Raw genomic sequence first — 14,631 nt, 5'->3', positions numbered from 1 at the left:
CTCAAAGTAGATATCTTCTGGGAAGTCACATCAGGGATCTGATCAACTTAGCACTTGCCCATTATTTCCAAGAGTATAAACCCATCTTGAAACCAGCCTGCTCTACTGATGGATCTGTATTTCCAACTTTTCAAACTTATGAGATTGTCTCTGAGAATGGACACATCCATCTCAGGATCAAAGTTTGGTCGCCTATGATCAGTCAGAGAAACACAGAGCACAAAATACTACCAGAAGCCCAGGTTCAGACTCATCTTGCTGAGTCTTTCATATATTCTGCAAATATTATGAGAAGTCACAACTGAGGAGAAACTACTCCCTTTTAAAAGTTCATTGAACCATCAGTTCTTCCTGCTCAGTGAGTAATCAGGTGATTGTGGCTTTGTTTTCCACAATAATCAACGAAGTGTTCAGCTAACATATATGGTTGCCTGGACTCAAAAAGAGCAGCTTTGCACATGCCCTGTTTAATATACAATGATGAAGATACTTTCTCTAACAGTTTATAAAATGACCCACCCGTATTCTCTTATTCTCTGTGATCAAACTATGATCTCCCATAACTCCTGCCCAGAAAATCTACCCAAGAACCTTCCTCTAGATCTCTTGACATTACATGGATACCAATAAAGCACAGGCAGTCCATTATTTATTTCTTCCTCTCGACATGTAATCAGTGAGGTAGGTAGGGAGTGCAAGTATTTTCTCAATTTCATAGCTGAGGAAATTCAAAGCTGAGGTTATGCATTAACTGTCAACATTAGAACTCTTATGTTCTGTTGTGGGTTCTGTTTCAACTACACAATGCTTGTGCTCCCTCTACTACAGGCTGAAACATTTTGTGCATTGAAATGTGTCATGCAAGTGCAATTATTATCTACTTAACAATTCTGTTTAAGGCAGGCTTGAATTGTTCTTTTTCTTCTGGGTGCAGAGAGTCCCTTGCACCCCACCTGCTACAAGGTTCATTGCTTCAGTCTCCTTTTGCTATAATATCCCCACCATAACCAAATTCAGCTCCTCCCAGACTAGACAAGACTAGCCTCATGAGAATGTATGTCCCTTGAACAATGGAAATTTTTTTTCTCTCTTTTTTTTAAACATTTATTTTTAGATCCACAAATGTTCAAGCTTCAAAGAAACTGATTGAATTAATGCCTATGATGGGTCCAATTTGAACAGACCAGAGTAATCTCATACTGTGGTCACGTAACTCCAGATAAGTGGGATAGGGCCACAAGAATAGTGGAGGGTCTTAAATCCATGGTATAAGAGAATTAAGTGAAGAAACTGGAGACTTTTAGTCTGATGAGTAGACTTGGAAGGGAAAAGGTGTCTAGAATTAAATTTTAAAGTTATTTAAAAGAGGGATTAGATTTGTACTATTTAGCTCTAGAGCTTAGAATGAGGAAAAATTGGTGGAAATCACAAAGAGGAAAATTTAGACATGATGTTAGGAAAGGACTTTCTAACAATTAGAGCCATACAAAAGTACAGTGGATTGCCTTGAAGGAGTGGTGAGTTCTTGGAGGTCTTTAAGCAAAGACTGGAGGACCAATTGTCAGATAAATTATAGTGAAAATCCCTTTAGTGTATGCATTGGACAATTTGGCTATTTGAGGTCCTTACCAATTTTCAAGCATTATGATTCTGTGACTTTAATCTCTGTGCAATACAGCACTGGCTCTCAAACTTTTGTCCTATTATCTTCATAATATTACAATTTATTGAGAATCTGTCCAAAGAATTTTTGTTTATGTGGGTTATACTTATAGATATATACCACATTAGAAATAAAAACTAATTTTGAATTTGTAGACTTTTAAAAAAGAATTTCAGAGACCCAGCAATCTCTGGACCACACTGAGAACAGTTTCAGACTTTTCTAGGTATTAGTTCTGCTTCAGGGCAAAATAGACTGTTTTCTGCCCTCAACAGAGAATATTTCTATCATTTTTCATCAACCCCCAATGCTAAGTGTAAACTTTTTGGGCACATAGGCTAGAGTATAAGAAGAGAAAAATAGGCTACAGAGAGTGAAAAGAGATGCCATTACTGTCCTATTTCCCTTATCCTAGATTCCTCTTCTTGGGTTTCTAAAATCATCTGATCTCTCCTATCTCCAGTTTCTGTAGGATTCATGGATGTTTCTGGCAGGATCCTGGTTCCTATGTCTCTGGACACAAATTCTTTCAGTGCTTCTATCAGAGAAGCATTCAAATTTTTTCATAAACGACAAATCTCATGGCACAAATACAACTGGTACACTCTTTCAGATCAGTGGGGTTGATCAGGACAAACCTGGAATTTGTTTCTTCACTTCTCCGTGCTGCCTGGGGATTTTGTTACTGCTGGATAACAAATGAGGCTAGGATTAGAACACCTGGGTTTTTGATCTGGCTCTGCCAGTAGTATCCTGTGTGTGCTCCAGTATAAATCATTTCTCTTCTCTTGGAGTTTCTCCATCTGTAAAATGGGACAATTCTTTCACTACTCTTTCTCCCAGGGCTAGGATTATTGGTTATTTAATAGGTAATCATAGCTGTGAATAGGCTCTTAACAAATGAGGCAGGTCGGGGAAATGCTCCTGAGATCCCGAATTACCTTTAACAATCAAGTCTGGAGATGATATAGGGGATGTAGGCTGAATGCAAACATGCAAACGAGTTGGAAATAACCCTGAGATAAAGTAAGAGGCAGTTATGTTGAGTTCCTCTTTTCTAATTTCAAAGGTTTCACGTTGAACTCTATCAGTAAGTTCAAAGTAGCAAGAGATCCAGACACTCAACAGGATGCTGTTGTGGGACTTTGCTCCCTGGGCTCCTATCCTCACTCCTGTGAGACTGTGGGCAGCTCTGCTGCTCCTGGGTAAGAAGTGTGTTTGAGCATTTGTATGTGCTTACTGTCTTGGTGCCTGGTTATGGGGCTGCTTTTGAATTTCTAAATGTACATATGTCTAGGGGTGAAAAAAGAGATTGGCACAAATTAATGTACCCCTATAATCTATGCTACTCAGATAGACCACAATCTTAAAAGAATAGGAAAAGAGAGAGGGAGGAAGGAAGGGAGGAAGGGAGAAAGGGAGGAAGGGAGGAAGGGAGGAAGGGAGAAAGGAAGGAAGGTAGGAAGGTAGGAAGGAAGGTAAGAAGGAAGGAAGGAAAGAAGGTAGGAAGGAAGGGAGGTAGGAAGGAAGGGAGAAAGGAAGATAGGAAGGAAGGGAGGTAGGAAGGAAGGGAGAAAGGAGGGAAGGAAGGAAGGAAGGGAGAGAGGGAGGGGGGAAGGAAGGAAGGAAGGGAGAGAGGGAGGGGGGAAGGAAGGAAGGAAGGGAGAGAGGGAGGGAGGAAGGAAGGGAGGGAGCATTAAAAGGGGATTTATATTGAATGAAGGGAAAAGGGAGGGAGGATTAAAAGGGGGTTTATATTGATTTTACCATTTTAATACTGTTACCTATTGATGGTCAGAATTGATTTCTGAAATAAGTGAGTATTCAGGAGAGATTTGAATGGCTTATCAGGAAATTTAATGGAAAAAAGTGTGGGAAGTTACCCAAGATGCCTTGTGAGGAATACAGGTACAGGGCCTGGGTATAAAAGACCTGGAATAAGTTGAAATGACAGATGTTGCTGAGGGAAGTGATCAGGATAAGGGCTTTAATGGTGAAGATTAATGTATTTTCATTGTATGAAAAGAGCTAAAGAAGACAGAAAAGAGCAACCAACCAATTAACAAGCATTTATTGGGTACTTACAATGAGGTCAGGCACAATGCTGGTGATGTATATACAAATACAGAAAGGAATTTATATTAAACTGAAAGAGACAATTATATCTAAGTAAGTGTACACTGAATATAACAAGTTCACTGATTTGATTAAGGAGGGTACTAGGACTTAAAAGGACCAAAAAGGCAACCAACGTAATTTTCAAAGTGAAACTTCAGTTGAGTCTTAGAGGAATCCTAGGATACTAAGAAGAGAGGAGAAGCAAGTGCATTCCAGGCATAGAGGACAGAAAGGGCAAAGGCACAGAGGTGGAAGATGGAGTAACAGTTTGGCTAGACTGTAGCATGTGTGAAGAACTCTAATGACTGGAAGGTTAGGTTGAGATGAATTTGTTGAGGAATTTAAACGACAAATCGGAGTGCCTATATTTGATCATAAAAGTAATAGGAGAGTCACTAGATCGGTATTTAATTGTAGGATACAATCAAATATGGAGGATTTGGGATAGATGGAAATTGAGCTGGAAAAGATGGAACCAAGATATAGGATTGCGAATGGGTTGTGTGTGTATTGGAAAGAAGGGGAAAGGAACACTGGCTATAGTAGGAGAGTATCTGAGAGAGAGAGAGATGGTAGAGGGAAAGAGATGAGAGAGAGAGAAAGAGAGAGAGGGGGAGAGAGAGAGAGAGAGAGAGAGAGAGAGAGAGAGAGAAAGAAAGAGAAAGAGAGAGAGAGAGAGAGAGAGAGAGAGAGAGAGAGAGAGAGAGAAAGAGAAAGAGAGAGAGAGAGAGAGAGAGAGAGAGAGAGAGAGAGAGAGAGAGAGAAGGAGGGAGACAGAGAGAGACAGAGAGACAGGAAGAGACAGAGAGAGAGAACAAGAGAACCCTTATGGACTAAAAAGCAGAGTAAATGTGGGACAGTAGTCCTGAATTTTGAGATAAGGGTAGAAAGTGGCTTTTGCAATGACCAGTAAGGATGGGAGGCAGAGGGGTCTGGAGGGAGGGAGGGGAAAAATCGGAACAGAAGTGAGTGTAAGGGATAATGTTGTAAAAAATTACCCTGGCATGGATTCTGTCAATAAAAAGTTATTAAAAAAAAAAAAAGAGAGAGAGAGAGAAATCACTTCCCCTGCCCCCCCCCCAAAAAAGGATGGGAGGCAGAAGAATATTTACATTATCTTAGAAATTCTGAGGTAGCATACCCTTAGAAATTCTAGGGGTCACTTAGAAAGAGATGCTTAATAGATACTGGACTGGAGAGAAGACAATGGGAGGTGGAGGTCAGAGTCATGTGGTGGTAGCCTTCTGTGGGGAAAGGAATTCAAGACTATAAGGGAAGGTAAAGTCTTCCTGGGAAGCAAAGAGAAAGAAGCAAAACCAGCAACAGAATAGAGGAAACCTCATCTTGTTACCTCATAGAATCAGAATCCCAGAGTTTAATCTAGACTAATCTTAATTCCCTTTGGTGTAGTGAAGAAGATTGGGTTTGGACTGAGAGGACCTGGGTTAGAATCTTGGTGACTTTAGACATATCATAGCTTCTCTAGCCCTCAGTTTCCTCATCTCACCACTCCAGTGCTTGATCATCACTCTCTGATTTCTTACAGGAACAGCTGATAGTCGAGTTGGTGAGTTCACTATTGTCCTCTGTGCCCCTCCATTCTGCAGTGTCTTAGAAAAGCAGAGTCAGTAACTCAAATGTGTAAAGAAATTACTGAAGGAAGCTTTTCCTTGAAAGTAGTCATTTTCTGAGGGAGGGGTGGAGATACAGATGAGGGTGGGAGGGATTCATTTCTCAGGGATACATTCTACTGTCCCAAAGTACAATCTGTCCTCTTGGGTCACTTTGTGCCTCAGTGTTCCAGAGAAAACCAATGACCCTGCATTATGAGGAGGAATCACCTCCTGAGAGTGTCAGCAACCATGACAAGGAGGACTTCAGGACATCAAGCTTCAGCTCTCGCATCAGCCAGACCTCTGGGCCAAAATCAGAAGGATACTCCTATGAAAGATTCAAGGGCTTTGCTTTCAGCAATCCCTTACACTTGGTTGTATCATATGGTAAGTGAGGTTCCTAATCCAGTTCAGAGTTCCATCTCTCTACTGTCACCATGCTTAGGATCCTTCCTAGCTTCAGTCAAAGCCCTCTCCCAACCCCAGTACAAACCTCAGACCTCACCTCCCATCCCAAACTTGTTCCAGCTCAACCTTGGAATCTACTAGCCCAGTTTTTTCTTCCTTTGCCTTTCCTGTGTCCCACTTCAAAAATCACCAGATTAGCCTTCTCTCTATCCCTCAGAGTGCTAGGGTCTACTGTCCTGGCCAGGTTTTACCTAACACTAAGTGGAGGTTCTGGCTCTGAAAATATTTTACAAGATTCAGTGGAAAGGGGGAAAATTGGCCATTAAGGTAAGAGGTTCGACATCTTCTGCCAATGGAGTTTGGGCCATGGCAGCCAGATGGTGCTGAGAGAATGGCTGTGGAAATGGACTGGTGGAAGAATGGGGAGAGATGTAGTATGTGAGGGGAAATATGGGGACCATACCCTTCTGGATGCCAGTTAGTGGGTAGGAGGGCTCTCTGTGCTGTTTATTCCTGTTAGTTCCATTAGTTCTGTTGCCACAGATTTAGACTAATGTCCACAGGAAACTATCCCTAGCAACACAATAGCCTCTCCATCTCCCCCTTCTCCAACTTCCTCCACAACTCAGGAAGTATCTAGCATTGCAGGGGGTCAGCCCATCCCCCACTTGCCAAGGGGCCTGAGGAGCTGGAAACCTCAGAGAGAAAGTTAGGGGAGCCAAGGCTGGGAAAGTGATAGAGATAGATAGAGGAGGGAATAGAGAGGTAGAGACAGAGATAGATAGAGAGGAAGGGTATAATCCTGAAGCAATGAGGTGACTCTCTCTATCTTGGACTGCAGATTGGCTGATATTACAAGTTCCAGTTCAGCCGGTGTTTGAGGGAGACCCTCTGATTCTTCACTGCCTGGCATGGGGGGAATGGCCTCTGTCCCAGGTCACCTTCTACAGAGATAGCTCGGCCTTGGCCCCCTCTGGACCTGACCCAGTGCTCTCTATTGATATGGTTCATGCGGCGGACAGTGGCCACTATCACTGCAGTGGAATCTTCAAGAGACCTGGCCCTGGAGCCAAGAAGGCAGTTCCTGTATTCCTTAGAGTACAAGGTGTGAGCAGAGGTGGGGATCAGGGAGGTTCTGGTGCTGTGAATGTTAGGGAATCTGACCCAAGCTAGAGCTGGGGATGGAGCTATTTCAGTGTCCAAAGATGAGCCACCACAGTAAAGTTAGATAAAATCACTCTCTAGACCCTGAGACTTGCTGTCCATGGGCTGAAATTGAAAAAGTCATTTAAACAAGAATTAACATTTGTAGAACAGTGTGAGATTAACTAAGGAGTTTCACGCACCTTTCTATTGAATTATCTTCTCTGTATTTCAATCCCCATATAAATGTGCAAATTTGCAACATCATTCACGTACCCACCTACCCAGCCTCTTCCAATTCACAGGGAGTGTTTGATAGGATCTATGGCCAGGTTCAAGAGTGGTTGGACTCCTAAACAATAATTTGCTAAAGAAGCATGGAAGAATGACTTCTCTTTATCTCCTCCTTCAGATTTTTAAAATCCCATTATTCTTCTATTTTCCATACTTTGCCAGAATTTAATTCAATTCACCCCAAAAATACTAAAAGTGCCTACTATGTTCCACGAAGCAAAAAGTAGTGGCTAGACAGCTGCCCTCAGAAACAGAACACTTTGGATTCAAGTCTAGCCTCATATATGCTGGTTATAAGACAAGACACTTGAACTGTCAGTGTTTTAGGTTTGTAGTGTCAAACTAACACAAATGGATCCCTTCCAGTAATATATTGACTTAAAAAGCTCCAAAAGAACATTACCTATGTTGCATTGTATTATCATTTATTTTGTTAAACATTTTCCAATGACATTTTAATCTGGACCAATTAGATCTCCAGGCAATTCTCTAAATACCAGTTTCAGAGAAGGTACCAATCTATATGGGTAGAGAGGATTTTCTCAGCCCATATCAGTGAAGTCACAAATTGAGTCCCTATCAGGTATTGTGCCAGGATTACAAAGACAAAAGAGAAGCAATCTTTGTCCATATGGAATTTATATTCTATTGGGGAAATATAACAAGAATATAAGTAAGCAAATAAAGTATATTTAAGGTCATTTCAGGCAGGAGGAGAGAGTGGTAATATTCTGAGGAGTTTTCCAACTCCTCATTCTAGTATGAGTACCTTATACTAGTAAAATGTTTAAGAATCAATTTCCCCAAGGGAAAATTGTATACATGATATAGCTTTAAGTTTAGTTTGCATTAATAACATTTTCTCCATCACTTTCTTAAGTTTAGACAATCAACAAAATAATAAGTCAAGTTCTGATTTGTAAATCTGCTGAAAATTTAGCAATTGGCTTTTAGGAGGCCCATTCTGCTGGCATCCAGTATATCTGTTAAATCCAGCTAGATAAATAAAACTAGGTAGATCACTCAATAGACAGATATATACATATATATACACACATATATTATATATATATACACATACATACATACATACAGATATTAAATTTATCTATCTATATTTATATATACATATCTATCTATTGGTAGATAGACAGGAGATAGATCAATATTCATCTATCTATATATACTTACCCAAGGATCTGTCTTTCTCTCTCTGATGACCCATATCTACTTGAAGACATGAACCTTAGCATTCAGATAACAAAGAATAGTGATCCTTTCAAGTAATTCACAGTTGAAGAGAGATATCTTAGTCTTTCTGGAAGAGGGAAAAGGAGAAGAGAAGTCAGGGGATGGGAAGAAATCTCAGAAATGGAGAGGGGGAGTGGTGGGAATTCTGCTTGCCCTCTGTGATCAGGGATGGGTGGTGTTTACCACCACAACCCCTTATCTTCAGAGCTCTCCTTTCTCACTTCCTCCTGTACCACCTGCCTTCTCCCCAGAGCTGTTTCTACCTCCAACAATGACAGCAACCCCCTCCACACAGCCCCAGGAGGGGAGCCAGATGACCTTGAGCTGTGAGACCAAGCTGAGCCCCCAGAGATCAGTCTCCATGCTTCACTTCTCTTTCTACAAGGATGGCAAGATGGTTCGGGCCAAAGACAGGTCCTCAAAATACAGGATCCCAGGAGTGCAGATGGGAGACTCCGGGTCATACTGGTGTGAGGCAGCCACAGAGGATGGTCATATTCGGAAACAGAGTCCCAAGCTTGAGATTCAGGTGCAGAGTGAGTATGTGGGGGACCAGGAGTGGAAGGGAGGGAATAGGGCTGATTCCCAAGGTACACACACTCCCCTGGGAAACTGACTCTGCAAGAAAAGTAAAAGGGGAAGGTAGAAAGCTCAGGAGAACTTCATTTATCCAGATTCAGGATCCTGTGATGGGGAGAAAGTCAAAGAAAAATCTCTTGTGTATCTTCCTTAGTCTTCCCCACTTCAGTCTCATGGTTCAAAAAACAACTCATAGATAATGAGGAAAGAAGACTGAAAGCCATCTTGCTTGGGGACTTCTGCAATGGCTAAGGCTATAGTTATGAACATATGTGCAGAGACCATAAAGGCAAGGATCAGCCTGTGGTTCTCTGCTCACCCAAGGAGTCCAAAGTCTGGCAAATCTAGGGACCCAAAAAGGCTGGTCCACATGAACATCTTCTTAATAAAACAAAACAAAACAAGGCAAAAAACAAAGACAAAGGCTGTTTTATTGATGTAGTTTAAGTCCTAAAATACTAAATCTCTGAGACAATTAGGGTATAATTTAAATAAAATTGCTAGAAAGTTTTTTCTAGGCGTCTTCAGTTTTCTATTCTTTGATAATACTGAGAACTGATTAATACAACCTATGTAATTAATGGGGTGAATGTGGTGAAGCAGATAGAGTACCAAGCCTACAGTCAAGAAGATTCATCTTCCTGAGTTCAAATCTGACCTTAGACATTTACTAGCTGTATAACCATGGGCAAGTCACTTGGTTGCCTCAGTTTCTTTATCTATAAAATAAGCTAGAGAAGGAAATGGCAAACCATTCCAGTATTTGTCAAGAAAATCCTAAATGGGGTCACAAAGTGTTGGACATTACTGAACAACAATGCAATAAAGTTGTATACTTTTCCAACTTCCATCTCTTACCTCAATATAAATTGTGGTCAGAGGGGTATAGTCATTGTTGATCCAAAGAAAAAGAAAACACCTATCCCCTTCCTCACCTCAAATTCCTCTTGCTAGCCAGTTCCCTTCAGATTCAAAGGGTAATCAAAAATTCTTCCTGTCCTTGATTTTTATGGTGGTTTCCAGATTTGAACTCAGATTTGTACAGCAGCTTGGAAGAAAATAGAATTAGAAGAATTGTCTTCAACTATTGCTTCCATTTCATCAATATGCTCAGTTATGTCCTAGATTGTCCTAGCCTTTCCTTATCCCTCATAATTATAATACTCTCTGTGTTTGTGTGCATGAAAGTGTGTGTGTGTGTGTGTGTGTGTGTGTGTGTGTGTGTGTATCTGTGTCAGGGGAGGTATAAAGTATACATGAGGGATAGAGCTCAGGAAATCTGGAATGGTAGTTCCCCTGGATCATTTTTCTGCCATAAGTCAGAATATCTAGCATACATTAACCTGAGAGAATAGAGGTCTCCCTATCCTCAAAAATAAAGTTGTCACTGACCTTGCAACATAGTATTTTTGTTTAAAGACCTTTAGCATCTTTCAATAAAGTCCATTGCAGGACACTCTCAGAAACAGACACAATTCTGAAGAATAAAAATCCATAAGGACATCTTTGCTAGGCAAAGATTCCCAACCAGTCCCTTTTCTTTCCCTTCTGACAGACATCAGCTCTGCAGTTTGAGGACCAGCATGGTCCAGAAGCCTGAGCTAGCTCTGTTTCTATAGGTTGGCAATAGGTAACCTCACTAGTGATTGAGGATAATGTGCTCATCAGGGTGATTAGGAACAGTCATGTCTTTCTGATCCAGAGATACATTGTACCAACTTTCTGCTAGTCTGCAACACTATGACTTGAGTTCTACTTTGTATCTTCTAACAGATTCTACTTCAAGAAGACCTGCCAGAACAACAGTTCCACCTACTTCAGATCCAGGTCCTGAAAAGTCAGCCCCTCCCAAACCGGCTCCTCCAGATCCCCGAAGCCCTCCTCCATACAGTCCCCCTTCTTCAGGGAGCCAGTCTTCCGATGGTTCATGCTCCAACCCTTCCCTAAAGATGCAAGATCCTCACCTGAACTACCAGATGCAAATCCTGATCAGTGACATGCAAAATGTGAGAACCCTGCTGGGTCACTTGGTAATAGAACTCAGAGAGTTCTTTGACCATCTTAAATCCAAGGCTTCAGGAACAGCTGAAGGTAGAGGTCCCAAAGCCCAAGGGGCTCCAGGAACTTCTAAGGGTCCACAGAGGGAATAAGCTTGAGGCTGACTCTCATTCTTATAATAGGATCTGGGTTTTATTGAGTCTTTGTTCCTATTCATGTTTTCCCATATTTCTAAGTGGGGAACATTTGATCAATTTTTTGTGTGTGCTTGAGTATCATGAAATGCATTCTTTTCATTTGGGGATCCTATGGCAAGAGAGTCCTGGGGAAGACTCTTACTGAGCACCTCCCTCCATCCCCACATGAGACACAAGGGCCACCAGATGACTATGAAGATAACCAGACTTTTCTGGACATATTGGCTCTCATGTCAATCACTATAGTTTGAATGGAAGAGTTTGAGATAATGCTGTCAGACCTTTAACTGCTAAGATGCTATAACTTGTGTCTGAGACAGGAATATCCAGAGAGAAGATAGCTCAGAAAGTATTGTTAAGTTACCCAGATGACACTGACAAAAATGTGATTCATTAACCAGCATCGAACTTTCAATATTCTCTGTACTGAAGACCTCAGGTAGCTAACAGCACAGCCCCCATTCATCATTCAAAACTTCTCTAATGTCACACTCAAGATGCCCTGCGAAAGCCATTCAGAAATATTAGACTTCCTCAGGCCATCTGATTCTATCACAAAATAGTTGCATTTGAGTCATTAATAATATTTCCCTTCAGAATAAATTTGTAACAGTAGTAGAATGGATCAGTCTTACAGACATTAACCCAGAAATTTCTGTTGTCTTTTATCAGCTCCTCACAGGCAGTTTAGAAGAGGATTATAGGTTTCAGGATAGGAGGGAACATGAAACATTATAAAAGTTAAATAACTTTCTTAAGGCTGCATAGCTAGTAAATGGAAGAGGCAGGATTCAGTTCCATGTCTTCAGATTCCAAGATCAATGTTCTTTTCCATGTGCTACAGAGAAAGGCTGATGAATTGCTTAGAATCAATGTCTGAACCAACATCCTTAATTTAGCTGTACAATAATTCTCAGTAGGTCCAGGTAGCCAGGCATAGCATCATTAACCAGGGATCTATTGGGTTCAGAGCTCTCTCTTGGGCATTGGGAAGATGCCCACTATCTCCTCTCAGGGAGCTGTCTCACAGATGAGACAGATGAGATTCACATAGACAGATGCCTCAAAATAACATCTTCAAAAGCATGATTTAAAATACATAATACATAAGGGCTTAAGAATGTAACTCGGCCAATGGAAGCCTGGAGAAGATGAGATTTGAATTAAATTTCTAGGCACCATTTAGACTCCATAGCTCAAGGGTTCTTAAAAATACCATCATTAGTCTTAAAGGTTAGAAGAAAGATATGTAGAGAAGGGAAGATGTGGAGACATAGGGACCTAAGGTAAAGATAAATCCCTACCACCTTAGAAATCAATATGATAATAAATATGTATATGCTTTTATGTCCATATTGTTTCTGAGTCTTCCATCTAAAAACAGACCTAAATGTGAACAAGCCTCAGGGTCAAAGGAAAGCTAGGAGAATTAACACCTTGAAGGAAGGAGGGGCTTCAGTGTCCTTTTTAGGGGTGTTTAAAAGGCCTGGAAAAGAAAGTCTCAGAATATATACTGAAAGCAGAATAGTGAGGCTGAAGGAAAGACCCCAGAAGAAAAATGGAAGGGTCACGGCTGGTGTATTTGAAGAGTCAGAGGCTCATATGTGCGTTATTTGCTTGGGTGAAGACACTCAGCCAATCACCCCTGAATGTGGGTGTACTGTTTGTTTGTCTTGCCTCAGCAATGAAACCCTTCCATCTTCAGCTGGATATTCAGGCAGATATGGCCCTGCACCTTGAAGGAGAAGGCATATGACAATATCAGAGGAAGAAGATTCATTATACAAACTTACTCCTAGAACAAAAGCAGGACTCTTTTCTTCCAGTAGAATGGTAGCATAAGCAAATATTTGTGCAGAGATATTGAGGTGGGTCTAAATTGTGTTGAATCTATTGTATTTAATAAACTTGGAAAAAATTATATTAAGCTTAGGTTCACTCTTCCTAAAGACAAAAGTGATATTAAATAAAATGTATCATTGAAGTATTGTGAAGTAATGTTTGTCCTTTTGTTCTTGCTCTATCTTATAAATAAATAGTCTTTTGCAAAAGCTAATTTTTAAAGTTGTTTTCAATTATTTCTCAAATGACTTTTGACATATCTGCCAATTCTTTGCCTGCAAGATGATGTAGTTCATGTGGGTCAGGAAATTTAAATTTATCAAAGGCAACTAGTTGCTCTCTTATTATCTTCTTACAAATGTGGATATCAACATGACATTTTTGTAAATCATTTTTGTTCTGTCATTCCCAGTACAAAAGCCATCCTCATTGGTAGAAAAAAATAGAAGTAAAATTAAAATTGAATAATTCTAGCTTCTTTTTCTTGTCAATGATCTCTATTTCACCTATCCTAAAGCAAGATCTTATCTTTTCTTTGTTCATTTTTTTTCCATTTAAAATTTTTCTTTTATTTCCCTCATCAGCTTCAGTTTATTATGAGCTTAGTATTTCTAACATTATTTTTACATGACTATGCCATTTTATTGTAGTCATCCTCCATGTAAAAACATTAATTTTACTCTCCCTTAAAATGTGAGATTTTTGTCCTAAACCTATGTGGTCCCAGAGAAATTGAATCTCATCAATGACATTCTTGCAAAAAAAAACAAACAAAGAAACAAACAGAAAACATAAAATAAATGTAGCTATATCTCATCAGTGATACAAAACAATTGTATCTAATGGAAGGATGGCTCCCAAAGTTTTTTCAGAGGCAAATAAAAGAGTTGGTAGGATTGCTCATCTTATTTACCCCAAAGCAATAAGAGTGATCATCGTGACAGTAAAAAAGAAAAAAAAAAAAAAGGCTACCCTGAAGATAATTGCAAATTATGTGTCAACATCTGTTACAGAGGATGAAGAAAAGAAATTCCAAGAAGAACTTGGCAAAATACTCAAAACCAGTTCAATATACATGTTGATGCTTAGTGTCTTCCATGGGAAATTGGGGAACAGGGAATAAAAACATTATCAAAGACTAAGAAAGAAGGCAAAGACTTGTAGATTATTTAGCAACATCACATCTGTGTATCAGCAGTACTTTGAGATGATAGTGGGAAGGAGCTGGACATACTGAGTATGAACAATCTCACCAAAAAATGAAATTGAGTGTCTTAACAGGCAAGTAACAACTGATTATAAATGTACATGTCATGTGAGGATCAGCTGCCTTTAGGTAATCAAATCATTAATGGATGAGAACAAAGGTCAAAATCAACACAAAATTAGAAAGAAATAAAAATATAGTAAGAAATTCCAGAAAATTAGAGCAGTTTGAACTCCATTTAAAAAGCCATTTGCTGTCAAAAACTGGAAATGATTAAAACTTGAGTCATTGATTCTGATTATTCTGATTTCTCAGAAC

General features: G+C 40.0%; 1 protein-coding gene across 1 annotated transcript; it reads left to right on the top strand.

The window, feature by feature from the left end:
- Positions 1 to 2,745: 2,745 nt before the first annotated feature.
- On the top strand, positions 2,746 to 13,320 carry FCRLA (Fc receptor like A). Its single transcript, XM_051999157.1, has 6 exons — positions 2,746 to 2,868; positions 5,328 to 5,348; positions 5,578 to 5,781; positions 6,644 to 6,907; positions 8,742 to 9,026; positions 10,843 to 13,320. The coding sequence occupies exons 1-6, from the start codon at positions 2,793 to 2,795 to the stop codon at positions 11,217 to 11,219; spliced, it is 1,227 nt and encodes a 408-aa protein (XP_051855117.1). The 5' UTR covers positions 2,746 to 2,792; the 3' UTR covers positions 11,220 to 13,320.
- Positions 13,321 to 14,631: the final 1,311 nt, after the last annotated feature.

Source organism: Antechinus flavipes, chromosome 4 (assembly GCF_016432865.1).
Source record: "Antechinus flavipes isolate AdamAnt ecotype Samford, QLD, Australia chromosome 4, AdamAnt_v2, whole genome shotgun sequence".
Classification (NCBI taxonomy): domain Eukaryota; kingdom Metazoa; phylum Chordata; class Mammalia; order Dasyuromorphia; family Dasyuridae; genus Antechinus; species Antechinus flavipes.
This window is presented reverse-complemented; position numbering and strand designations above follow the sequence as displayed.